Source organism: Eucyclogobius newberryi, unplaced genomic scaffold (assembly GCF_026437365.1).
Source record: "Eucyclogobius newberryi isolate DKJ021-1_F unplaced genomic scaffold, fEucNew1.0.hap1 SCAF_7, whole genome shotgun sequence".
In the NCBI taxonomy this organism is placed as follows: Eukaryota; Metazoa; Chordata; class Actinopteri; order Gobiiformes; family Gobiidae; genus Eucyclogobius; species Eucyclogobius newberryi.
The window spans coordinates 26,477,529-26,505,172 of NW_027316389.1; the positions used below are offsets into that span (position 1 = coordinate 26,477,529).

At 38.6% G+C, this 27,644-nt stretch overlaps 1 protein-coding gene across 1 annotated transcript in view; it reads right to left on the minus strand.

The window, feature by feature from the left end:
- LOC140348860 (cGMP-inhibited 3',5'-cyclic phosphodiesterase 3A-like) overlaps positions 1-27,644 on the minus strand; it is a 124,530-nt gene that overhangs the window by 40,710 nt on the left and 56,176 nt on the right. Inside the window, exon 2 of the mRNA XM_072434975.1 lies at positions 17,772-17,822. Coding sequence (XP_072291076.1) covers positions 17,772-17,822 — 51 coding nt within the window. The remainder of the gene's footprint in view (positions 1-17,771; positions 17,823-27,644) is intronic.

Sequence of the window (27,644 nt, forward strand, 5' to 3'; positions counted from 1 at the left end):
CATGGGCTTCAGCTCATGGGCTTCAGCTCAGCTCATGGGCTTCAGCTCATGGGCTTCAGCTCATGGGCTTCAGCTCAGCTCATGGGCTTCAGCTCATGGGCTTCAGCTCATGGACTTCAGCTCATGGACTTCAGCTCATGGACTTCAGCTCATGGACTTCAGCTCATGGACTTCAGCTCATGGACTTCAGCTCATGGGTTTCAGCAGATGGGCTTCAGCTCATGGGCTTCAGCTCATGGGCTTCAGACATCGAAGACACAATGATGTGCAATGAATTTGGTCCAGCATAAATATTTGTTATAACTATTATAATATGGATTATGGGTAAACCTAACCCACATGTTGGCACCTATATATTACATATGAGAGAATGTTATACAATACACCATTTAGATCCAGGATTAGAATCTGTGACCTTCTTGCTGTGAAGTGAGAGTACTAACCACTATGCCACTGTGCTTTGTTGTGGTCATCTGCTCTCTACAATATAGTGGCGACATCATGAGCAAGTTACATCTTTGTTGTTGTTGTTGTTGTTGTTGTTGTTGTTGTTTTATGGCGGTTGGCATCCAATTGTTGCATTACCGCCAGACTTTATTCCTCAGACTTTTCGTAGTCCTCAGACTGTCGTAGTCCGTAAAAGTACTCCTTTCATTGCTTTGTGGAGTAATAAAGGCAGTTCCTGTTAGTAAAAGAATCCTTCCACTATGACATGATCTCATAAGAACAGAGTGATCACATCCAGAACAATGCGAGACGTCCTGAGACTTTAGCCAGCGAGGAAATAGAGCCAGACAATGAGGAAACATCTACAATTCTCATCATGACAAAAAACAAAAGACAACTCCCATCTTTTTGTTAGCAATCGGTGATAGTTTATTTTTTGTTGTCAGTAAAATTCTTCATTTTGAGTCATATTTTATATATTTATAACATGAATAAAAGAACAATGAAGCTAACAAGGTGGCACACACTTTGTTCTACCCGAGAAAATGATAATGGATTGAGGCAAATATAGCTTATTAGCCACAAACTAGTATTAGAGAGATTCTTCAGCTGTGACATTACAGTATTAACAACTTTCTGCCCCTGACTTGTACCCTTCTCATTAGACAAATATCCATCACACTTAGTCATGTAGCAGCGCCTCAGAAAAGTGATAAGGAGGAAGAAAAATGTGCCTCTTTGATCAGTGACACGTCCAGTCTTCAGATGATGTAGTGCTCATGTATATCAAGAGTGAAAAATGTTTCGGTTAGTTTTAAGATTTACTGACCCTTATTTGGCCGTAAAAGATATTCAGAAAATACTTCTACGATCAGGAGCGAACCCACGACGCAGAGGTATGACAGCTACATATGTGCAACGCCTGAAACCACTACACCACCGGCAAGAATGTGACAAGGAACTATCAAGTTTGAAGTGAATCAAATGTTTTTTTTTAAAGGGACAGAAGAAAATGAATATTGCACTTGTTTGATATAGTGTAGCCATTGTTGGGAAGTAACTAAATACATGACATAAGTAGTAATTGTGAGTATTACGGCACAGTTACTTTTTAATATGGTGGAATTCAGAATACATAATAATTTCCAAAAAAGAAATACATGTTGGTACTTGATCATGTAATTTAGGCTTTGAACTGCACAGTATGAAAATTAAAAAAGTGTTTGGCAGGACATTTGGAGTTTGGGTCATTTGGAGTTTGGGTCATTTGGAGTTTGGGTCATTTGGAGTTTGGATCATTTGTAGTTTGGGTCATTTGGAGTTTGGGTCATTTGGAGTTTGGATCATTTGGAATTTGAGTCATTTGGAGTTTGGATCATTTGGAGTTTGGATCATTTGTAGTTTGGATCATTTGTAGTTTGGGTCATTTGGAGTTTGGGTCATTTGGAATTTGGGTCATTTGGAGTTTGGGTCATTTGGTTGGAGTTTGGGTCATTTGGAGTTTGGATCATTTGGAATTTGAGTAATTTGGAGTTTGGATCGTTTGGAGTTTGGAACATTTGGAGTTTGGATCATTTGGAGCTTGGATCATTTGTAGTTTGGGTCATTTGGAGTTTGGGTCATTTGGAGTTTGGATCATTTGGAATTTGAGTCATTTGGAGTTTGGATCATTTGGAGTTTGGATCATTTGTAGTTTGGATCATTTGTAGTTTGGGTCATTTGGAGTTTGGATCATTTGGAATTTGAGTCATTTGGAGTTTGGATCATTTGGAGCTTGGATCATTTGTAGTTTGGATCATTTGTAGTTTGGGTCATTTGGAGTTTGGGTCATTTGGAGTTTGGATCATTTGGAATTTGAGTCATTTGTAGTTTGGGTCATTTGGAGTTTGGGTCATTTGGAGTTTGGATCATTTGGAGTTTGGGTCATTTGGAGTTTGGATCATTTGGAGTTTGGGTCATTTGGAGTTTGGATCATTTGGAGTTTGGATCCTTTGGAGTTTGGATCCTTTGGAGTTTGGATCATTTGGAGTTTGGGTCATTTGGAGTTTGGGTCATTTGGAGTTTGGATCCTTTGGAGTTTGGATCCTTTGGAGTTTGGATCATTTGGAGTTTGGGTCATTTGGAGTTTGGATCATTTGGAGTTTGGGTCATTTGGAGTTTGGGTCATTTGGAGTTTGGGTCATTTGGAGTTTGGATCATTTGGAATTTGAGTCATTTGGAGTTTGGATCATTTGGAGTTTGGGTCATTTGGAGTTTGGGTCATTTGGAGTTTGGATCATTTGTAGTTTGGGTCATTTGGAGTTTGGGTCATTTGGAGTTTGGATCATTTGGAATTTGAGTCATTTGGAGTTTGGATCATTTGGAGTTTGGATCATTTGTAGTTTGGATCATTTGTAGTTTGGGTCATTTGGAGTTTGGGTCATTTGGAATTTGGGTCATTTGGAGTTTGGGTCATTTGGTTGGAGTTTGGGTCATTTGGAGTTTGGATCATTTGGAATTTGAGTAATTTGGAGTTTGGATCGTTTGGAGTTTGGAACATTTGGAGTTTGGATCATTTGGAGTTTGGATCATTTGTAGTTTGGGTCATTTGGAGTTTGGGTCATTTGGAGTTTGGATCATTTGGAATTTGAGTCATTTGGAGTTTGGATCATTTGGAGTTTGGATCATTTGTAGTTTGGGTCATTTGTAGTTTGGATCATTTGGAATTTGAGTCATTTGGAGTTTGGATCATTTGGAGCTTGGATCATTTGTAGTTTGGATCATTTGTAGTTTGGGTCATTTGGAGTTTGGGTCATTTGGAGTTTGGATCATTTGGAATTTGAGTCATTTGTAGTTTGGGTCATTTGGAGTTTGGGTCATTTGGAGTTTGGATCATTTGGAATTTGAGTCATTTGGAGTTTGGATCATTTGGAGTTTGGATCATTTGTAGTTTGGATCATTTGTAGTTTGGGTCATTTGGAGTTTGGGTCATTTGGAGTTTGGATCATTTGGAGTTTGGGTCATTTGGAGTTTTTATCATTTGGAGTTTGGGTCATTTGGAGTTTGGGTCATTTGGAGTTTGGATCATTTGGAGTTTGGGTCATTTGGAGTGTTCTGAGCAGAGGTTTGCTTCGGTTCTGCAGCTTTTCCTGCTGCTGTCAGACTGGACACAGCTGACACTGCTGGCCCTGTACATGGCTCGTCCACCTGTGTAATTGTGTACAATGCTGCAACATAACAGGATTTATAACTGCTACGATTCATTTAAGTCACATTATCTGCCATTTAATCTTGTCCTTATGTCCACTGTGCATTGTCAGACCCACTTATTGTACATAATCGTGTTGTGGCCTTGTATTTTTGCTCTATTTGCCCACTCTGTGTTATAATTAGGCCTATTTTTTAATAGCTATTCATCTTGATTTTTGATTGCATGTTTCTACACTTGAATTTCCCCGCGGTCTGTTATTTCATCTTAAAATAACAGTATGTTACTTTCTGGAGCTGCTTGATTCAATTGAAATAGAAAGTTAAAACCATACTTTGGAACGTTATACATGGAAATACATAGGTTTTATGCCATACTGTGGAATATTATAGTAGCTTAAATAATATTTTTTTATTACAAGTCAGGTTTGTGGAGATTTTCTCAGTGCAAGAAAAACAGATGAGATAAGATATTCCTTTATTGTCCACACATGGGGAAATTTCGGTGTTACAACGCAGTAGATACAGAGGGAAAGGACAGATAACTTATAGGAAGTTTGAAAAAAACTGAATAAATAATAATAATAATAATAAAATATAGCCGCAAGCGGCAATGATCGGCCCTCGCCACGCCGCCGCCACACCGCCGCCACGCCGCAAGAGGAGGGGGCGCTAACGCGCCCCAATTGTCCTTTTATCACGCCTACTGCTGAATCTGTGACGCTGTCACATGTTCTCCCCTTTGTTTTACCATCAAAAAGCAATTTTATTTTGAATTCTTGGCAAAATGTGCGGCTTTGCCGCACAGACACCGTGACTCTTTGAATGAAAATGTGGATAACTTTTGATGGTCCTGAAGATGAGTCTCACCAAATTTCAGGTTAATAGGGCTGACGCCCTGGGAGGAGTTTGTGAAAGTCTAAAGTGTAAACATGTTCTGGCCCCATTGGAATAACATGGGAGGTTTCGGTCATCGTTACGGCAACGCCATAACAATTATGACATGGGTCTCATTGACTTTTTTGATGGGGATGCTAAAATTGAGTTGTGTGTCAAATTTCATATAATTTCGCAAAACTAAACATTTAACCTCCATATAAAATCTGTAGGGGGCGCTGTGGCGCCAAATGAATTTATTTCACTTCAAGTAGGTTTAGGGCAAAGAGTTTAACAACTGATTCTAATTTGACGCAATTCGGACTTTATCTGCGCAAACGGCAGAAATTTTAAATATGGGAGATTTCTGAAATTTTAGTTACAGTTTGCGGCTTCGCCGCACAGAGACCGTGAGAGGTATCAATGTAATTTGGATAACTTTTGATGTCCCACTCCTCAGTAGCATTTTCACCAAATTTCAGCTTTTTAGGGCCAACGCCCTGGGAGGAGTTCGCAAAAGTACGACGTTTGGAAAGACTCCGAAGTCATGTTTAGCCATTTTTGAAGCAATATGGCCGACATTTGGTTCGGGGGACGGCGTTGCCGTAATAATATTTTTTACTTCTCTTGTCACCATCTACCTCTGCGCCAAATTTCATGATTCTACGATCAGATTTTTTTTGGGTCATTTCCCATCTCTCAATGCATTTTTGGTACATTTGGTGGCGCTGACGCGCCAATTTTTTTTATTTTAGAAAAGGGAAATAGCCAGAATGTAGAGAGGCACGATTTTTAGAGGTGTGCAAATTTTTGTGACTTTTCGTCAATGTTCACTGGGTGAAAAATAGGGGGGTTGGTCCCGAGAAGAAGAAGAAAGAAAGAAAGAAAGAAAGAAAGAAAGAATAATATTCCGATGCGAAAACAATGTTTCCCATTTTTCAAATATCATAAACTATACATTTTCGGAAAGCGCTCGCGCTTTCCTACCTCATGGTGTGGGTCCCTGGTCACTGACGGGTACTTTCGATAATTTTGAGTGGGCTCCGCCCACTTTGTGTTTTTGGCCCTCTATACAGTAATAATGTTCAATTTTTGCATTACATGCTTATATGCACGGAACATGCAAGAGATGGGGAACGTATTCGTGAGCTACTTAGCGCAAATGAGTGCTTTATATGGGGATGACGACCGCTTCGCGGTCGTCATCTCAATGTAAAGTGCTCGTTTAGTGCGCACTTTTGCACGGGCTTCGCCCGTTTACAACGGTAATGTTCCATTTTCCTACAACTAATTAGTATGCACGGGGCGTGCATGAGTGGAGGAGTGCGTTAGTGAGTGTTTGGAAGTGGGCGAGCGCTTCGCGCTCGATTTCGTGCGCACTACGTGCGCACTTTCGCAGCCGTGCTTCGCACGGCCTTACGAGATTAATAGGCCTCTCGCCAGCTTGTGGCGCTCGGGCCTAAATATAGCCGCAAGCGGCAATGATCGGCCCTCGCCACGCCGCCGCCTCCACGCCGCCGCCACGCCGCAAGAGGAGGGGGCGCTGACGCGCCCCAATTGTCCTTTTAGTACGCCTACTGCTGAATCTGTGACGCTGTCACATCTTCTCCCCTTTGTTTTACCATCAAAAAGCAATTTGATTTTGAATTCTTGGCAACATACACCGTGACTCTTTGAATAAAAATGTGGATAACTTTTGACGTTCCACCCCTTAAGATGAGTCTCACCAAATTTCAGGTTAATAGGGCTAAAGCCCTGGGAGGAGTTAGCGGTCACCTCCAGAGTCTCGCTCTAAAACCTACAAACCAAATTAGAAATCTGGGGGTAATAATGGACTCAGACTTGAACTTTAATAGCCACGTCAAATCAATAACATCAGCAGCTTTTTACCATCTAAAAAACATTGCCAAAATCAAAAATATAGTGTCAAAACCAGATTTAGAGAGACTTATCCATGCGTTTGTCTCCAGTAGATTAGACTACTGTAACGGCCTGCTCACTGGTCTCTCCAAACGAGCTGTAAAACAGCTGCAGTACATCCAGAACGCTGCTGCTCGGGTCCTGACTAGAACCAGGAAGTATGATCACATTAGTCCTGTTCTCAGGTCTCTGCACTGGCTCCTGTGGCTCAGAGAATAGACTTTAAAGCAGCTCTGCTTGTATACAAGTCTCTCCATGGCGTAGCACCAAAGTACATCTTTGATATGTTAGTGCCATATGAACCATCTCGGACTCTGAGGACCTCAGGGACCGGCCTCCTGCTGGTGCCCAGAGTCAGGACAAAACATGGGGAATCTGCGTTTCAGTTTTATGCAGCTAGAATCTGGAACAGTCTTCCTGAAGATGTGAGACAGGCTTCTACTCTGACAATGTTCAAATCTAAGCTAAAAATAGTTTTGTTTAGCTGCGCATATGACTGAAAGGATTTTTTCTTTGCACTCTTCTCTTTTGTTTGTGATTTTATTTGTTTAGAAAATCAGTTGGATTGATAATTTTTAATTTAGTTAATTTTATTGTATTTCTGTTTCTGTAATTTCTTTGTGATTTGAATGCATTTTTCCTGCTGTGAGGCACTTTGAATTGTCTTGTGTATGAAATGTGCTCTACAAATAAACTTCATTTCACTTGCCTTGCCTTGCCTAATTTGGATAACTTTTGATGTCCCACTCCTCAGTAGCATTTTCATCAAATTTCAGCTTTTTAGGGCCAACGCCCTGGGAGGAGTTCGTAAAAGTACGACGTTTGGAAAAACTCCCGAGTCATGCTTAGCCATTTTTGAAGCAATATTATGGCCGATGGCGGACGGCGTTGCCGTAATAATATTTTTTACTTCTCTTGTCACCATCTACCTCTGCGCCAAATTTCATGATTCTACGATCAGATTTTTTTGGGGTCATTTCCTATCTCTCAATGCATTTTTGGTACATTTGGGGGCGCTGACGCGCCAATTTTTTATTTTAGAAAAGGGAAATAGCCAGAATGTAGAGAGGCACGATTTTTAGAGGTGTGCAAATTTTTGTGACTTTTCGTCAATGTTCACTGGGTGAAAAATAGGGGGGTTGGTCCCGAGAAGAAAGAAAGAAAGAATAATATTCCGATGCGAAAACAATGTTTCCCATTTTTCAAATATCATAAACTATACATTTTCGGAAAGCGCGGGTCCCTGGTCACTGATGGGTACTTTCGTTAATTTTTGTGTTTTTGGCCCTCTATACAGTAATAATGTTCAATTTTTGCATTACATGCTTATATGCACGGAACATGCAAGAGATGGGGAACGTATTCGTGAGCTACTTAGGGCAAATGAGTGCTTTATATGGGGATGAAAAAGTGCTCGTTTAGTGCGCACTTTTGCAACGGTAATGTTCCATTTTCCTACTACAAATTAGTATGCACGGGGCGTGCGTGAGTGAAGGAGTGCGTTAGTGAGTGTTTGGAAGTGGGCGAGTGCTTCGCGCTCGATTTTGTGCGCACTAGGTGCGCACTTTCGCACTTTACGAGATTAATAGGCCTCTCGCCAGCTTGTGGCGCTCGGGCCTAATAAACTCTTAATAAAAGAACTCTTATAAACAAAACAAAAAAACTCTTAACAAAACTACTCTCATATCTTAATAGGGAATGGAGGAAAAAAATAAATTAATAAATAAAATATAAAGATAAAATAAAATAAAAATAATAATACTATAAAATAAAATAAAATAATAATAAGATAAAGTAAAGTAAAAATAGCTAGCATAAGACTAAATAATACTAATACTAATGATAAGTAAACACTCTTATTTACATCAGTTATATGCACATGAATATGGCCTTAATTGCTTGTGAGTACGACAGTAATTGCACATGAATATGACGGTATTGCACATGGTTAAGTCAGTATTGCACATGAATATGACAAACAACATGACTTTGTCTATGAAGTGAAATACTGGTGCTTTAAATGATCCAATTCAATCCATGTGTGAATCCATTATTTCAAATAGGAAATGTTATCGAGGCTCAGTAATATTCCCCTGGTTGAAAATCAAGGACTAAACGGACAACATACCAGGACCTCGTCAAATCCCACTATCGTTATCTGTTATTGAAACACACGCTCATAGATCTTCTGTTCCACTCCAGCGTCAATAAACAGTTTTTCAGACTCCTAAGAAGCTAGCGCGCACACTTAGCCATGCGTGTCTGATCTGTTATGACATGTCCCAGTGTATAACAACAGCTAAACGCAATCGATGCTTCTAACTGGCCGTGTGAATGCAGCCAGGAACAGTTAGTCAATAGACATGTCATAGATTAACACCAGGGTACAGTTCATGTAAACGGCGCTGCGAGCCAGGGAAAACAAAGGGGCCTTTAGCGCCAACACTGAGGAGCTGTTCGCAGACACACGTGCTCTGTACGTGCGCTCGGAGCAGCAGGTGGACGTGCTGACGCTGGGGAGATCATTTATACCAAGTAATGACATGTGGGACATACAGTGACCGAAATGTGTTCGGGGCATGTTCAAGCTGTATTAGTTAAAGTGCACGTGACAAGAATAGACTATGCATTTCACTAATATTTGGGGATTATATTTCAGATTTTACAACTACTTACTGCCTATTTATCCCCTGTCTGACGATGTTGGTGATGTTTATAATTGTACTTCCTGGCTGGATATGAGCAGCAGATGTGGCGTAGATAGAAGAACGCCGCGGTCCTCGGGAAAAGTTGAAAAATGCACATGAACGCTGGGAAAACAACTGTGGAACTCAGGTCAAAAGCTGCAGTCTGACTTCGACACTTGACATCACCTGCTGCGTGTGAATTTGTCTTAAACGTTTGTGATCTTTGACTGAACGTTATTACCTCACAGGGGTTTTAGTTGTCCACATCATGAGAGCAACAGACTGAACAGAAGAACTGACACTACTGTTTGATTTTGATGCTAAAAATAGTAGGATGTTTTCCAAAATAAATAACTAGATAATGTTAAGTTTTAGAGGGCAACAAATCTTACTGCGTAGCTCTATAAAGCGCTGTTAAAGAGGGAACTTTGCAATTTTAGTATCGATGGCATCAAGATCCAGACTTTGCAAAATAAAAAGCACATGAACAAGTCGGAATATCCACTTCTCATCTTGGAAACCCGAGGACCACCTGAACACAGCAGTAATTCCACAACTGTTACTTAGCAACCACATTGTAAACAAGGGCCAGAATCCAAATAACTACACAATAGTTATGATTTAACAACAAAAATTTCCCGATAACAACTTTATTTTGTTGAATTATTGTTTAAATGTGTCAGTTGAGTGTAAATTGCCTCAGCATTATCAATTGACTATCGCTTTTTGATGACATAGCCAGAGAACCTCATATGCACTTTAACTTATTTATTGAGAGTGAACAATAATGTTCCCCTAATCATAATTATACTTTTCTTTTATCATTTACAAACCTGGAATATATGATTGTTGCTATACCGGACTTCAGCTTGTGAGAGCTTCAAACACATTGGGTTTAGACTAATCTACCAGAAGCACAGAAGCTAAAACGTGCTTCTAAATGTGTTAATCTGTTCGGAATAGTCATTTTGGTGTCTTAAATGTATTCAAGTATTTCACTCAGAATGTAAAAAACTACCTTAAAGTGCAGAACTATCTCCATATAATTTAGCTTGTGTGTAAAAGTATAAAATACACAATACATTAGACGTTTTTAATCTCTTGCACTTTTGCACTTTTCATTAATTTAACCCAGACAAAACAACAAATACATGTTAGCAACTTCAAATGAAACATGATATGAGCAAAAGTGCTAGTTAAATGAAAGTAAATATTAGTATAACTGAAAAAACGGTTTAAAATAGAAAGAAAAATGACCAATAAACCAAAAGTTTGACCTTGTATGTTTCCTTGAGTGTGGTGACACTATAATTATGTTGGTATACAATGTCTACTTCAGGGCTAATGGGCTTTTTAAAGAACATTTCTGTGCATAATCCTTCTCTAACAGACTTATGTACATTCTATCTCATGTACGTCCTGTCCTGCTTCTCCTGTGGTTTCTTCATTTTTCCCATAAATATTTCCCCCTTGTCCAGAAAGAGAATCTGAGGACACAGTTTTGTTTTGTCTGTTACAAAATCTGTTAGTCTGACTGAGTTTGTGAACCCCTTTGAGGCAACTGTTGTGATACTGGGCCATGTAATACAAATATTCTCAGTAAATATTACCATCCGCTTATTAAAACTTGTTTACGTTTCAGTTTGCTTAAGTCTGAAAGCGTTAACAGAGTTCATTCTTACGTATGAACATGTCATTTACTCTGAGCTGGATCGAGATGGTCTGAAAGCGTCTCTACTGCCGCTGTAAGTGAACTGTGCTGGTCTGTTTAAGGGGTCCGAAGGGGCCTGTGAGTGGTATTATCACAGCCCAAAGTGGTCTGGCTCTCTTCAGCTCCCGGAACGCTTTTGAGCGAGATGATTGGGACACAGAGAGAGTGCAGACTCAGGTGCAGAAAGCATGCATTTCTCACCAAAAGCTGACTTGATCTTGTGATAAACTGCCACATTTGCAGTGATGAAAACTATGTATTGAGCTAACAGACTTAGCAAACCAAAGCTAGCACAGGTTAGCCTCAGCTGTTTCCTGTTTATCGACACGCTGCACTCGCACCAAGACCAAAAATATGATATTTCCAGCGCATAATGATCCAAACCCAACGCATTTCATAAAGAGACGTTAAAAGGTGGTGTAGAGACCAGTAGCGTGCGGTGACTTTTGTAGATGGGTGAGCAGATTTGGGGTGTTTGCATTTGCACACAAAAGGGGGGAAAAAGGTCAAAACAAAAGTGAGTATCAAACCCCAGTCTGACCAACTGACCTGAAGAGATGCAGAAAGAGCTGACGCTAAACTGGAAGTTGTTTCTCGTTTCTTGACTCTAATTTTAGCCACGTCTCAGCACCACAGACTTGGAATCACTAAACAACTTTTTGGAATTGTTGGGATTGGCTTTATGATTAAAGTATAATTCAGGTACAATTGAGATATTAATTAAGAAACTAGGCCATGAAACGTACCATTCCAAAGTGTTCTCATGTGGGACAGGGACAGTCAAAACATGGCTCAAGTAACTCTTCTGGTGCCGCCTGCTTGTTCCATATAGTGTTAAAATGTGTCTACTTATTTATTTGTTTCAAACATGTATATACTTACAATTAGTCATATAAATGTCAGTAAAAAGTATATATACATATAAAAAAAATAGTTAATAAAATAAATTACAGAAGGGAGTAAGAAGTAAAGCAAAACTTGTGAATTTCCCCATTTTCCCCATTATGATTTATAATAATAATGTAATAAAGATTATATTTAAGGTATTCACAATCTATATATATATAATATAAATTATATATAACACCGTACAGCATGTTGATTTGTCTCATTCCCATCATTAATTTCTGCCTTGAGTTTGTTCCAAGTTTTCCAATTGTAAAATGTAAGTATAATTTTTGTATTGTTAAGTATTGTAGTATTTGAAATTCCACAAAAATATGTACAACTTTGGACTTTAAAAAGAGATAATTGGTGTGCTCACTATATCCAGCATTATGAACATCCTGTGTCGGTGAAGACAAAACAATTTACACCGTCAGTCTAAGTTACAAGTCAGACCTGTGGAGAGGCGTCCCCGCTCAAAGTAAGAATGCAGTTTTTCAAGGTATTTTTAACCTATAATTGATCAATGTAAAGTTTAATATTGTGGAAGCAGCACGGCAAATCAATGAAAAGTGACATAGTGCACCTTTAACATTCCTTTTTTGTATAGTGCACTGGCGCATCTGTCTCATAATGAAAACAAACTTTGGGTTCACATACTGTACACAAGATCGCCAAAAAAAATGCTGTTACATATTGGGGCTTTCTAAAATTGTGCAATGTGGAAAATCTATTTGAGAGAAAAACTTGAAGGAAAATGCCCCAGAGGATTTACTGGAGAGAGAGCGTGATTTGATAGTCTTAGTAAACATTTTTTGATAATGTAAGCAATTTGAGCAATACGTGGTGTGACTAAGATGACAGCCACGAATGAGCTGAGCCAGAAGAATGAAGAGAACATATCCAAAGAGTGTAATGTCTTTCCCTAATTTGACTAGATTGACACAGCAGGCTTGAAAAACCATTATGCTGTAGTTTTTTCTGTTCTGCAGTGAGTTTGAGGAAAGGGGATCAGGGGAAGTGCAGCCAGGGACAGGAAGACGCTCAGCTCAATTTTCTAGTACTACAGAAAATGTTGACCCAATTATGTCCAATTTTATGCATTCTTCTGACAAGATTATGCTAGTTTTGCAACGGAAATAAGTTGATACTCCTGTTCGGTCCTTTGTTTGTGTCTGTTCTTGTCCATGTTTAGTCCAGGTTTAGTTCTGAGTTTAGCCCCACTTTTGATGCAGTATGAATCACAAACGCAAATACAGTATATTGAAGACATCCTCGCACTAAGACAAGGACATGCAGTGGCTTTGCAAATACTTTTAAGCACACAGCTATTATAAGAATAATACAAAATAGTAGAGCTGTATTTTAAGATTAAACGTAGATATCAAGTCAAAACTTATGAAGACAATAATATGTTTCACTTTCAAATCTAATAAAGACTGTTTTTTGTCATACATTTTTGATTTTCTATTTGTATTTTCTTTTAATTTCACAGCAAACTGTCCCATAGTCTTATTCCACTTATTAAAGCACTAAAGCTTTTCCTAGTTGTCCACATGCTCATTGACTTAAAATAAGTTTAAAGTAACATCAGAATGATATTTTTGATTTTAGGAACAGTGGTGTGGTATGATGCAGGTATCCAGCCTTGTGTACATGTATTATTATTATTCTCCATCAAGGTGTATTGTCATTGCACATGTTCAAGTCCAGGGCAATGCAATGCCAGAGGAGCAGTGAGGAAAGTAATATGTACTGTATACGTATCTTTGGATCGATCACAATTGTACACAATGCTAAGTTTAGAGGTTTTGAGATCATTGAAACAAACAAAAGTAATCAGGTTTAGGAACGTCACAGTATAAAATGTTAGTGATTATTGTGTTTTCAAGATGATTCACATTTGTTGGCAATGCAAAAATTGTAATGATTATTTTTTAGTTCTTATGATTCAAAAAAGTACCCTCTTTGGTAGAAACTATAATAATACAGCGTGTAAGAAATATATAGCGTAGAATGATGTTGTGAAATAAATCAAATATGACACAATGATATAAATCTTTATATATATATAAAACAGGGGGCACCAAACATTACAGTTAAACACAGATTTGTCATGAGCGCTGCAGAGGGGACGATCACAGTGTGTAAAAATGGCATGACTATAAATACAGCCCCAGCTAAATGTCAGATGTTGTCTTCTAGAAAAAGCACTACAAGTCTCAAATATATCACTTACAAATACAAATGTTATGATGGAAGGATTATTTGTGCAGACAAAAAGACTTATCTTCAGGTAATGGAACTGTTATTTTTTAAGTACATTTTTCTTTTTTTAAATAATGTTTATTAATTAACCGGCTTTTACTTAAGGGAGACATTTTATGCAAAAGTAGTTTTTGACCTTGTTACAACATAATTTTTTTACTCAAAATTGTATTTTGTTTGATTCCTGCGTGTGGTAATGAGTAATGCTATAATGTCCTGCAACTGAGGCTCAAGTGCTCAAAAAATGTCAGTTCACACCTTGAGCTCTTTGACTAAATATACTACATTTTGAGGTTTACTGTCGTCCAGGATTGTGCAACTGATATAACGTTAGCTAGCTTAAGTAAAAATGATATGATGTTTAAACAAAAAACAACATTAGATTTCAGGAAGGCTAACAACAACAAAATCTTACTAGTTATCTCTATTAAACAGGGTTAAAGGACCTCATGATTACACAGCAATAGATTGTTATGATAAATTAGTATCTCTGAAATGTGACATAGCCCCTTCAAATATAAAAATATAACAATTTACTGCTTGTTACAGAGAAATGTCAATGTCTATGAAGTTCTGCAGTTTTGAACCAGAAGTGTTTCTGTTACTAGGCCACTAGTGCTGCGCTTTACGATGAACAATGTGAAACGTTAGGGTTCAATAATAAGTACCCAAAACAAGCATAATATTGCTCCTGTAATATTCCAACTTTTAGGAATGAGGAGAATTTGTCTCATCATTTTGTTGATGACGGAGTAGTGGCCCTTATATTTGATTGATTAGGCCGCCATTATACCCCAGTGGTCAGTCTGCGCTGGTTTATTGACATTACTGCTGTGCATTCAGTGGAACTCTGTAATAATCCCCAGACTGACAAGACGTGTAAGAAGCTTGGGCTTATGTTGGCACCGCCGCTCGACCTGTGGTTACTTTCCTTTGGCCCGTGCTGTCGTTCAGAAGAGCAGCTTGCACTTATGTAAGCTCTGATACCTCCTGCAGCATGTAAATCTCTCTCTCACTCCTCCCGAGCCTTCTATTGATCTACTCCATGTAACTCTTTTGCCAACATGGACACATTAGCGAACCCATTTTCCGAAAGCACATTTTTCTTCCTTCCTGTCCGATTCCAAACCTTAGCGCTGGATGATTTAGTTCAGCGATTGACAGCAATGCTATGTATGGAGAGAGCTGTTTCAATATTTGCATTTGACTTGAAAACACATTGGTTTGGATCATTACCCGGCCGGGAGATTAGCAAAGAAAAGGGTCATTGTAGATCGAGAGGTTGGACAAAAATGTTAGAAAGAAAGAAAACCTCTGACGTTAGCATGCTGCAGATTTTTGAACTGTTACTGTAAAAAACACAACCTCAAAACAATAATAATGTGTGTATTTTCAACATTGAGCATGATTCCTAGATGTGTAAAGTTGTGCTTACTGTAACTTTGCTGTATTAGATGCCTTTGTTGACCCAATTACCTGCATGGTGCGTTCACAATACACTTTTGATTTGACTCAGGATTCGTTTGCCTGGCTCGGTCCGATTGAATTGACCTCTGGCGCGGTTCATCTGAATTGTGAACGCAAACGGACCAGAGAGCGGAACAAAACCAGGAAGTGACCATGAAGTGAGCTACGCTGAGACACGCATGAGGGTCAATAATGGGACAAAAGACACGCAGAAAGACGTGAAAGTAACAGGAGCAGGTCAAAGTCTGGTTCCATTATAATTACCGATGACCACATAAAAGTATTATCACAGTTTTCAGTGATTACTTACAAAAATAATAATGTTTCAAAGCTAACTTGAACCAGTCATAAAAAATAAGCTGGCTTTAGCATGGTAAAAATGACGTATATTCAGCCAGTATTGTGATGATGTCATGTCTTTCAAAGCTTGTGTCTATGAAACAGCAGAGAATTTTAATACATTTTCTTTACCCTGAGCATTCCGAACAATCCAGGGCATTCAGCCCGTCTCATACTAACCTGTCACTCACCTGTCACTCACCTGTCACTCACCTGTCCTCCTGACTCAGCAGCAGCTCACATGAGCTGCACATTTGGGGCAGGTTGTGCACATGTGGGACAGGTTGTGCACATGTGGGGCAGGTTGTGCACATGTGGGGCATGGGGTTATGGGGTAAATTGGGGTAAAAATGTTTGTCTATGTATATGGGCCGAGCTCTTCTCCACATGTCCCTGTCATTCCTTCGGCTGATACTGTACACAGCCTCTACAGACATTAGTTTGATTGATAAAAGTAGATTGTGTATCAGACCAGCTCAGAGAAAAATACAATGTAGCAACTTTGTTCCCCAATCGAACAGTCTGCTTCAGTTTGAAAGGTTATGTTTACATTCTAGAATGGGGCGATAAATAATAATTGAATGTTTCTGAAAGTTATAACCAAACCCAAGACAGTGAATCTCCCATAGAGTAATGTAGCTCCTTGTCCTTTATCCGAAATTATGACAACAGCAATTTCTAGAATGTTAACACAACACCACTGAACTGGTTCTAAAGGTCAAATGTGAAAAAGTATCCATGTACAAACTATGCCAACTCAACTTGTGAATCAGGTTATGAGAAAACAATGGTGTAACAGTTTCAAATGGACAAAAAGAAAGGAAGATAAATTGTATAACTGGAATGTTAAAATGTTTCTCAACCAAATCCAAATTTCCACTAATCCCAGAGTAAAGTACACCTCTAAGCCTTCATGATTTCTCACAGTGTATAATTTGTGGTGCTTGTGAGAGCTGTCAGCGTAACAGCAGCATGTATTCTTTCAGAGGAAATCCTTTTTGATAGCAAAAAGAGCAGTGCGCAAGACCAAGGGCATTGTTAGGTTGTTCTGTCCTCCAGAGTCCAGCTCCTTTACACAAGCACACGTACACAGCCTTCTATACTTCGAAAATGACAACATCACATCAACATTATCACTAGCTTGCTCAAAGTTGTATTTTGATTCATGCATGGATGAGTAATCCTGTACAGTCCAGCATTTGAGTCAGAGGTTTTTGCGTTTTTTATTACTGTATTTTTCCGGAGTATAAGTCGCACCAGCCAAAAAAAATGCATAATAGAGAAGAAAAAACATATATAAGTTGCACTGGAGTATGAAATGCGGTTGCAAGTGTGAAAATAACAAATAATATCACATACAAGTCGCTCCGGAGTATAAGTATATAAGTATAAACATAAGTATAAGTTGCACCCCGGCCAAAACTATGAAAAAAGGTGCAACTTATAGTCCGGAAAATACAGATTTTTTTGGGGGACTTTTTAAGATTTTGACTCCATGTGATACATTCATGGAAAATATAACTAATATTGCTAAATATTTTTCTAAATATAAATATACACTAAATATACACTTTATTTTAGTATTTTATTTGGCTAAGAAGTTGATTTGGATAAATAATGTGGTAATCAACGAACAAAATGTAAAATAATGGTCTAGTCTGTGATCACTAAAAAGCATTCACTTTAAATGGACATTGGACTAGAAACATAATGTTGAGCCTGAATTGGTGATAGAAATGTTTATGTTTTTGTCATCTACATCTTAACATGAATATATATTATCTTGCCACTCCAATCAGAATAAACCTAGACATCATCAAATCTAAAATTGTGCTGTTGAAAAGTCAGAGTTAAACCCACATTTAAATCACCACAGACTTGAACTGTCTCTTGCATAAATTGTTCTTTTATACTATCTTGTTTATGTTGTTCAGCTCCTGCTCCTTGTTTTGGACTGAGTTAGTTCTTATGTGAACGTGGCTAACCTGTGATCCTCGGGAGCCCCTCTTGTGGTCCCATTCGGAGCGGGAAAGGATCTGTGGGAAGAGACACAAGAATGGTCAGACCACTTCCTGTTTCCATTCCTAATTCGCCTCCATACACAGCTGACAGTATGGACTCTGACTGAGCTTTACAATACGAGCAGTCCATGTAAATAATAGAAGAATCCTGACATAGCTGCGACAAACTAACTTGTATTTGAACTTAAAAGTGCACTGCAGAACCTTTCTGGTGGAGCCTTTGCCATCTGACAGGATATGACCAGTAATCCCGCCCAGTGGTGTCATCTGCTTGTCTCCATGGCAATAAGTAAATGCCATATTGTTGAAAATACCAACATGTATCATGGAGACAAGCAGGAAGGTTACAGTACAAGGTGCACCTTTGCATTTAGTATTTTGTTTATTTGCAAAAGGACAACACGTGAATGAACATTTTGCATGTAAATGTGTAAAGAATATAGACAATATATGGCTCATTTCTATCTTCAGTCCCTGGGCAGGTTTATGTTAAAATATCTAAAGGACAAAACAGCAGTAACAGTCACACAAAGGGACAGGTTACACAGCAGCACATTCAATACACATACACATTTTTAGCACCTTAGAAAATGCTGCTATGTTGACTGGAACAAATTTTGAGTATTTCTCCACATAGCAAGCAACACCAGTACGTTAAGTTAAAGTGAAGTTAAGCTTTTGTAGTGTATGTTGCCGTTGTGGAACGCAAACTGTCAAACAAATACAACATTTTAAACATTTGAGAATTTATCCGGAACGCAGAGGTATATTTTTTGTGTAGCTCGCTGCTTTTTCAATAGTGAGTAAGTGTTGGTCATGAAAGGGTTAAAGAGTTTTAATTTATCACAAATTGTTCTGTTCTGAATAATAAATACAAACATGATTTATACAATAGGGTTAGGTTTGCTTTCACTTTTCTTTAGTGTCTGTAAAGCTGGCGGCTGTGAATTTAAACACTGTCTAATTACTGGCTGCAGGTCGTCCCACGTGCCTTGTAAAAGCTTTTTCCTACTTTCCTGGAAGTCAGTGAATGCATCTGAAGTGTTCTGTCACTGTTTCTTGTATGGTACACTGCAGCAGAGCCAAGTCAAGCCTTTACGGCCCTCATTCTGCCCCAGCACTGAGAGACCTGGCACCACAAATCCCTCAGACACCAGGGTCAAGATAAGGCAGTCATTGATAATACAGACGTCATTTCATTATTTATAAGTGGGTTTTGATCTACTACATTCATAAATGTAATCACTCTGTATTGCCCATCTCCAAACAACTGTTAAAGTGGACATACTGTGACTTTAATTTACTTTTCAACATGCTTTTTTCTACCTCGAGACAAGTATTTAAAAATAATGTGTACATAATGTTTAAAAACTACACCACTTTTTCCAATGAGGTCTTTAATTATTTGGAGCAGAAATGGGAATTAAGAACGTAAAAATATAAATAAATTAAGCCCTTTGGCCAACGTGACTGCCATAATAGAGCCATGGGTTTATGGTGAACACAATTTAACAAATTTGGTGATGGTTTATGGACTTAAAAATGACATTGGAGAAGTCAGGATGGCAAATGAAACCAGCATGAATGAAGCAAAATACAACTCCACAGTATATTTTTGATGACAGCACCTCACAATAACATGGTTAGAAAGCTAAGCATTTGTTCCTCTGACTTTTCGTATCCTACACCATCTTTGTACCGACAGGAACCACAACTCTATAGCATCCCTCGGTCAATGGGTCAAAACGAAGCAACTTACGGGAAATAATTTATCTTTAATCATGTTCAACACAAACAAAAGGTACTATTTCAGAATTTCAACTCTGTAAAACCACAAACCTTTCAATTTGGACAATAAGGTGATTTTATTCAAGAACACCACAGTTTATTGAGATGTAAACTGTAAATCAAGATCCTTAACTCGAAGAATGCTCCTGACCGGTTCACTAAAGCTATTGGCAGCAGTGAGCCTTCTGTTGCCAAAGCTCATTTTACGTAAGCAGCCTTTGTATAACAACCTTTGTGAGACTTCTGAAAGACTTAGTTCATTTGTGCTGTTGCAGAAAGCTGTAGGTTTAAACATTTAGAGTGGACCAATTATGTTTTTGTAAGTGAAATTGAAAAAAGAATAGTATATAAGCCATTTGTTGGTCAAAGCATCCCTTCTCTTTTGCCCGTAAAAGGCTTTATTGGACAGAAGTAAGCAGCATGTAATGTGCTTGAAGAGTGTGGAGGGACATAAAGCAACTTGTTTGAGCCAGGAGTCAATCTCAAATCAGTATATATAATTGTGTATTGCATTCAAAACAACTATAGGCCTATGTGCAGCAAAAAGAAGACAAAACAGAAGTAAGATTATTTGGAATTGTAAGAATTGTACAAACAAAAATATGCACCAAATAAGTCAACCTAAATGATTTTATCTGGTCTCCTTAAAACAGCAGTATGTAGCTTTCAGGAGGTGGAAAGTCTGCTGCATAGGTCCATGGGAAAGGAACATTCTCCATGCAAATGTAAGTTTTATGCCATGCAATGGAATACACATTGGGGGAATTGTGGTCTATATCAGGCCAGGACCCCCAAAATAACCATGCAATTGATTAGGGACCCACACAATGAAATGAAATAGATGTGCGTAATCATTTTAACCTGTAAACTTTTTAAAATTAGGTTTATTTAAATTTATTTTTGTAGATTATTGTGTTATCTGACCAAATTTCACTAAAACTCATTGTTTTTAAATTAAAAAAAAGAAATTTAATACAGTGTCATTATTTTAAATGTACATCTAATGGTCTATATGACAATGTGAATGACAGTGAAGTAAGGATTTTGATATGTATACATTATTCTACTTCCATCTGTTCTAATGTGATGGAAATCTTTATCGCACCTACACCTCAAATTCCATCAAACGGAACTTTTACAAAACCTTCCAAACACAATGACACCACTGCAGCAGTCGTGTGTCCTGTTTGCCCTTGTCCTCTGCATTTTGTCGCGGACGTTGCAGTTGTGAGCGGTTCCTCTCCGACTGCCTCCACATTTATACGCTCGATTCACTCGCGTGGCCGGGCTGCTCTCTTCTGCATTAAACCTTCACTCGGGGCCGTTGCAGAAAAAAGCCAAGAAGATCTGCGTTTCCATATTTTGAGATAAAAAACACTTGTAAATGATCTTATTTGCTGACTTTTACTGTGCTGCTGATGACAAACACTTGCATGTGCACTATAGGCTTTGGCAACAGTAGCAGTGCAGTTCTGCTAAACATGAGACAAGTGTAGTATCGTGCGGCTCTGCAGGCGCACTTATGTAACCCCGGCTTTCATCTGCATCGCTCCACACAACACTGTATGAAACGCCCCGGTTTGAAACGAAAAAGAAAAACAAGGATGAATCAGACACAGGGAGGCTGCTGATGAAGCGATTTTACAGGCCAACGTTGGGTTTACATCGACACAGGTATTGAGTTTGGCAAGGAAAAGGTTGCTACATGTAGAGCTCCTAAAGCTGTTGTCACGGTATCCCAGCATGCACCATCAAACTCCAGGCTGGCAGAGATGCTGGCGGGGGAATTCGCTTTGAAACTAATGGCGTTAGTTTGTTGGAGTTTTAGAGATTGTGGATTATTTTTGGGCACCAAGATTTACAATTGATAGAGGGCAAAAGGAAGCCAGAGCATTTCATGATTTACAACGATACAACTAAATGGAGTGTTAGTCAGTCAGGCCTCACAATAATTAACCTACAAATGTATTTCTGGATTCGTTTGGGGAATGGTTTAACCTACATCTCACAACAACAAAAAATTATTTTAAGAGAGTGTATTGGCGAGTCAATTAATCTATTAATTAAGCAAACAGAGAGTAGGTTGAAGAGAAAAACAATCACAAATGTAATTGGTTTAATAAAATCACCAACTAAAGAGAGATCAATCATTTTCTGGAGTTTATTACATGGACATGAGTGAATTAGCCTCTGTCATGTACAGTACAGCTTCACATTAGTTATAATACAAGATTTTGGTTTTACAGTTTTATCAAGAGCACATCATTTTAATTGTCAATATCGGTAAACATATTATGTACAGGGGTTTATAATAAAGTGTAATTCTCACAAACATCTCAAGGGACACTTTTTGATGATTCAAATGTGGAAAGTGAATGAGATTTCCAGATTTAGGGCGCAATTTACACAATCTAAACTATTTAAATGCACACTTGCACCAGGTGAGGGTCTGATTAGTTTTTATGATTTATTTCAGCTCATTACCACAAAATCTTCCCTGCCGTAATGGCGTCCTCAACTAATTAAGTCACGTGGATGCAGGAGCTCTATACAAATATTATTTCAAGACACAACGGATGATGACATTTCTTTAAGGCAGTTCTAAGCCTGGATAAAAGTCAAGAGCTGAATCTATAAAACATAATGATACAAAGCCTATTACCAGTTTGTCCTGACAAACCATTTCAAATAAATGTATGTAAGGAATATATATGAAAATCCAACTGCATGAATTATATCTGATAATTTACATCTATTAAACTCTAAATTATAAAATACATCTGTATTTACAAAGCTGTAAGATGGGTCCTGACTTAAATAGCACAATACCTCTAATGTTGCATCTTTCCAGTGCGAGCAAAAGGACGTTCATTTTCACCACTGAAGAGATTGTACGTGGAAAGTAGGCCATCTTTGAATTCAGTGTTTGCTTTGATCCTGGAAAAATAGGCTACGTGGAAAGACATGTCAGATTCAGGACGTCCAGAATGTGCACTGGAGCTACTGCCTTTAAAGAAGATGTTTCTATTGATCTGAAATATGGTATTTGCCTCAGAATTAGAACAAATCGAGGTTTGCAGTATAGTGTATATCAGTATGCAATGATCAGAGCTTGGTAAAATAGCCCAAAATTGCACTTCTAAAGTTAAAGTAAAAAGTCGTAAGCATAAAAACATATTTGGGGGAAGCTATTACTCTAGAAATGTAATTGTAAGAGTAATTGTCTGGACCTAACATCTGATTTATGACTTAGATTTGTGCTTCGATGAAAATAGAGTATGAATAAACTAGAAGTAAAAGTAGAGCATTACAGTCTTAAAACATGTTGTATTACTCTAAATACACAATGCAGTGTATCAACAGCTGGGACAGTTATGATTTACACCTATACAAAGAACATAGTAGAAAAAGCTTCAGTTGTAGTCATCTGGACTCAGTTTGAAAAAATAGACGTTTCGACTCTCATCCAAGAGAGACAAAGACAAAAACTGGTTCACCCTAAGGACAAGTTGCCGACTCAAAAACAGAGCAATGTAGTTTATTCGATCCAATGCAGTGAAGAAAGCTGTAAAGAACGGTACATAGGTGAGACAAAACAGCCTTTACACAAGAGGCTTTATCAGCACAGAAGAAATACAAGTTCAGGACCTCAGAGTGCCGTGCATCTCCATCTTGAAGCCTCTAATCACTCGTTTGAAGACGGTGAGGTGAAGGTTTTAAGCAGGGAGAAAAGATGGTTTGAAAGAGGAGTCAAGGAAGCTATTTTTGTTAAAAAAGAAAGACCTTCTTTAAACAGAAATGGAGGGCTAAGGTTTAATCTTCCTGTTATTTATAATGGGTTACTGAACCCCTGGAAAGGTAGAGGACCAGGACCAGGACATTTAGATGCTAATCAGGTACTCAGGGTGGTTGAGCCAGGGTCTCACAAAGACAAAGAGGATTCTAATAGCCCATTAAGATTCTGAATAGGCTAGCTCGGTAGATACAAGGGGGAGTTTCTGTTGAAACAAACAACTCTTTCTACTTCAGGAAGGCTCCTCCCAATGGGTGGGTCTTACCACAGAACAGTATTAATATCGGAGTTCTCGATCTAAATTCTTTTATTGACAATGACTCTTGGATGAGAGTCGAAACGTCTATTTTTTCAAACTGAGTCCAGATGACTACAACTGAAGCTTTTTCTACTATGGAACACGCCTGGACGAATGAGGGATTACACCGACTATACAAAGAACGACTCTCGATCTTCTCCATTGTGAACTTTTAACCCAGTTGAAACGGCGAAGTCGGCCACGGCACTTTTGCAAACAACAGAATCATGAATTGCGAGGGAAGAAGGTTATCCAAGCTTGTTAATCCTTTCAAAACCGCATCAATAACCATAAAACTGCAAAAAGCATAACAGGGAATGTCTTGTTTAAGCTTTAAGATCTTGTTTTAATTCTTCCTACAAACCCATGACATCTCGCTCGCTCTCAGAGGTGCACGAGCAACATTGATTTTTCATTAATGTTTGCCTTAAAACCACAATGCAACCCAGTGAGAAAAATAACAACTTGATACATGAACATGATGCCCTACGCTTCAACCCCTGCTACATTCATTACGCCGCATATAACTCACAAAGGCCTGAGTCTAGCTGCAGCTTTCCATCACTCGAGGCAATAAGGCTGATTTATAGGTGACTAACGCAGTCCTCCGTTAGGGAAAATGTTGTTAAAAAACAGGCCCACGTCTCTCAATCACTACTAAAAGAACATGACACATTCAACTAAGCCTGCCGCTGTGTTGACTTTGGACTATGTGGACCGGTTTGGGAGATTTACGGTATTTCTCAGCGATGCTCTCGAGAAATAGTCAAGAATGAAGAAGTAGTCATCTGCTTCTAATGTCTAAGCATGTCTTTTTGATACCCCTCTGGTGTATCATAGCTTTCAAAATGACCTAACTTCAGACTCCCATTGAGGACCCCCATTGCAGAAACAACAAATTAGATGTAAATGGGCTATGAATGAATAGATTGTGTCCTAGAAAGTCAGAGCGGATTCCAGAATACATTATATTTACAAATCTAATATACAAACCAAGAGACAAATAAATAAGCAAAACCATTTTCTGGTCCAACTCAGTGGTTCCCAACCTTTTCCCCTTGAAGTCCCCCCAGGTCTAACTAAATCAGCCCTAGCTGCCGGTCCAAAGCCTGGATCATTGCAGGGTTTGTGCTAAGCTGTGTTCAGGAAACGGGGAGCTCGTTTTTCCCTCCAATATCAACATTGCAAATAACAAACTCAGTGCATTACAGCTACATTCACTTGTACGTCAGTAAAAAGCAAGGCCAATGCTATAGGCTAAAAAATTCCAACATGATTCAAATGTCTCTTGCAACAGTGTCAGTGAAAGGACATGTTATTGTTATTGGCCTTTAAACATGCTCTCGAGTACCTTTGCTTGGCCTTGTCATGTTTTAGAACTGAAAATAATGCACATATTGAAAGGCACACATTATTTTCAGGCGATCCCTCATCAGGACTTTGTAGCATGGCATTTGCTAAAGTGAAGGGAATTACCATCGGGGGAAAGCTAGCTTGCTATGACATGCTAATACAAGTATGCAGCTGTAATACATGACATTTGAAGGGAAAAATACTCAAAACGGGTCTGGTGATGATTTATGGACTGAAAAACAGCACAGGAGCCCTTCAGATATCTTACTTTTGATGTAAACAATCTGAGGCTTTCTGAAGCTCAGAAGGAGAAGACCTCGTAAACAAGATGAAGCAAACAAGCGTGAATGAAGGTAAACACAACTTCAGGTTTGTTTTCGACAAGGAACATGACTTAAAAGCTTAAAATAGTCAATGTGTCCTTCAAACAGATCCACGACAGCAGGTTCTTATTGTTGATGTAGTAGTTTCAGTATTACTTTACAAATACACTAACATTGAGTACATTGAATATCCCCAAGTTTGCACAACAAGACATTTCAAGTTTGAGCTGCATTACAGAGCTTTTTTTTTCAGTTGCAGGTTGGAAAATTCTCAATGGCCTGGAATGCACCACGAGAAAGCATTTAATATATAAAACAAAATTCACAAATAGGCCTGAATGATATGGCCAAAAATAAATAATCGCTATTGGCTGCTTTGTTTCTCCTTGAAGGAAGAACAATACTCAGATTCTGTCAACTGCATACATTTCTCCAACTGGCGGCTCTTCTAAAGTAGTAAAGGATCACTAACTTGGCGCTATGTTTGAAAATAGTTAGGAGAGCTCTGAAAAGTTGATTAGTTGATAAGTTGATTAGGCCATTTTGACGACATCGATTGATTTTAAGAAAATATCAAATTGAATGAATTGCCTTTATCGCCCGGCCCTACACTCACTTTGGAAACAGATAATTCGACCATTTCAAAGGTCGAAGTAAAAGTTCACAACTCCCTCCCACAGCCTCAAACCTGAACTCTTGCTTTTTGTTTGATGTAAATGAACAGAAAATGCTCCTTCCAGGAACAACATGCTGGCTACAGTGAAAACTACAAACCTTGCAGTCGACAAACAGCATCGCATTGGACAGATCGGCTTGAAAGTGATCCTGTGTCGACCATATGAGCATATTATTGAAATATTGTATTGCAGAGGCAGTTTATTCATCTATAAAGAGATATGCGCAGACAATATTTCCTCATCGAGCTGTTGTGGAAAAGTCACTCGTGGTTCACTGGGTTTCTGGCGGATACGCAGCACAGACCACTGACCCATACATCTTACCAAGAGGATAAAAGAGCTGAGTTAAGACTTTCAAAAGTAAAACTCACACTTTGCATTTTTGTACAGGAATGTAGAAAAACTGTAACAACAAAAAAGCGTGTGCAAAAAGTACAAAAAGCTTAATGCCTTAGCTCATAAGATACACAAGCATTATGATGATAAAACCTCTTCTGTACATAATATAGTAAATGTAGTGACTTCAACACGGATATTTCATTTGACTTGTATCTCGGATGTAAAACTTCAACAATGGAAACAATAAATGGATGACAGGGACGGAGCGACTGTCAAGGACTGGACTGAACTTTAGACATTTACAAAATTAAAAAAAATATCTTTTCTTTGAACATGGATATGGAAAAATGACCAATACATAAGGGGACATATGCCTGGTGGACATGTTTATTTCTTTATGCTTTGTGCAACTGTTTTTCCATTTTTTTAATTATTTTTTTTCACACTTTCTATTTTTAGAATATATAATGTAAAAAATAATAATCTAGCCTATATCTATATATTGTTTATAATGAAAATTTTGAAGGGTGCAAAACGATCAAACTAAATAATAAAAGAAATACAGTCGTTGCGACATTGACCTGCATTTATCCGCAAATGGGGGTGAACACAGTTTAGTCAATACAGCCAAACTGCACTCAAGAGACTAGATTTTGACTTTGGATATTTCGAATATCAATAAAAGCCAAGTGTCATGTAACCCAACCTAAGCATCCTGCAGCCACTTCAGATGGGCAGTTCTCACATGGGCAGCACAGCGAGCCAAGGGTAGTCCCAGAGAGGCTGTGAGCGAGAGTGTGTCTGCCCCGGCCAGAGCTGTGGAGCCACTGGCCAGCACTTGGCCGCCTCAGGGGCCCAATGCAAACAGTGTCAGAGTAAACAAACTCATGCAGAATACGGGGAGAGTAAAAGCTTCACCCGGTTTGATGTGAGAAATGCTACTCAGTCAGAGTCGTCCTGCCAAACCGTGCCCAAGATCTGGAGCTGGCTTCCTGGACACTGCACTAAGGCTGCCCAATGCTCCTGACAAGTTGCTCTGATGGTATTGAAGGTAGGGGAAATGAAGAGGACATATTTTCCTTCCGGGACCTTAAAGGGACAGTACGCGATGTAATTAAGTAAAATCTGTTCTGCGCCAGTACAGTTATAATGTTAAAGCATCTATTTGGGTTAAAATGAGATCAAGAGAGTTTCATAGAGAACATCATTAGCATGGTAATGTTTGTTAGCTGTATCGTGACGGCAAAACTTGATCTGGCCTCAGGG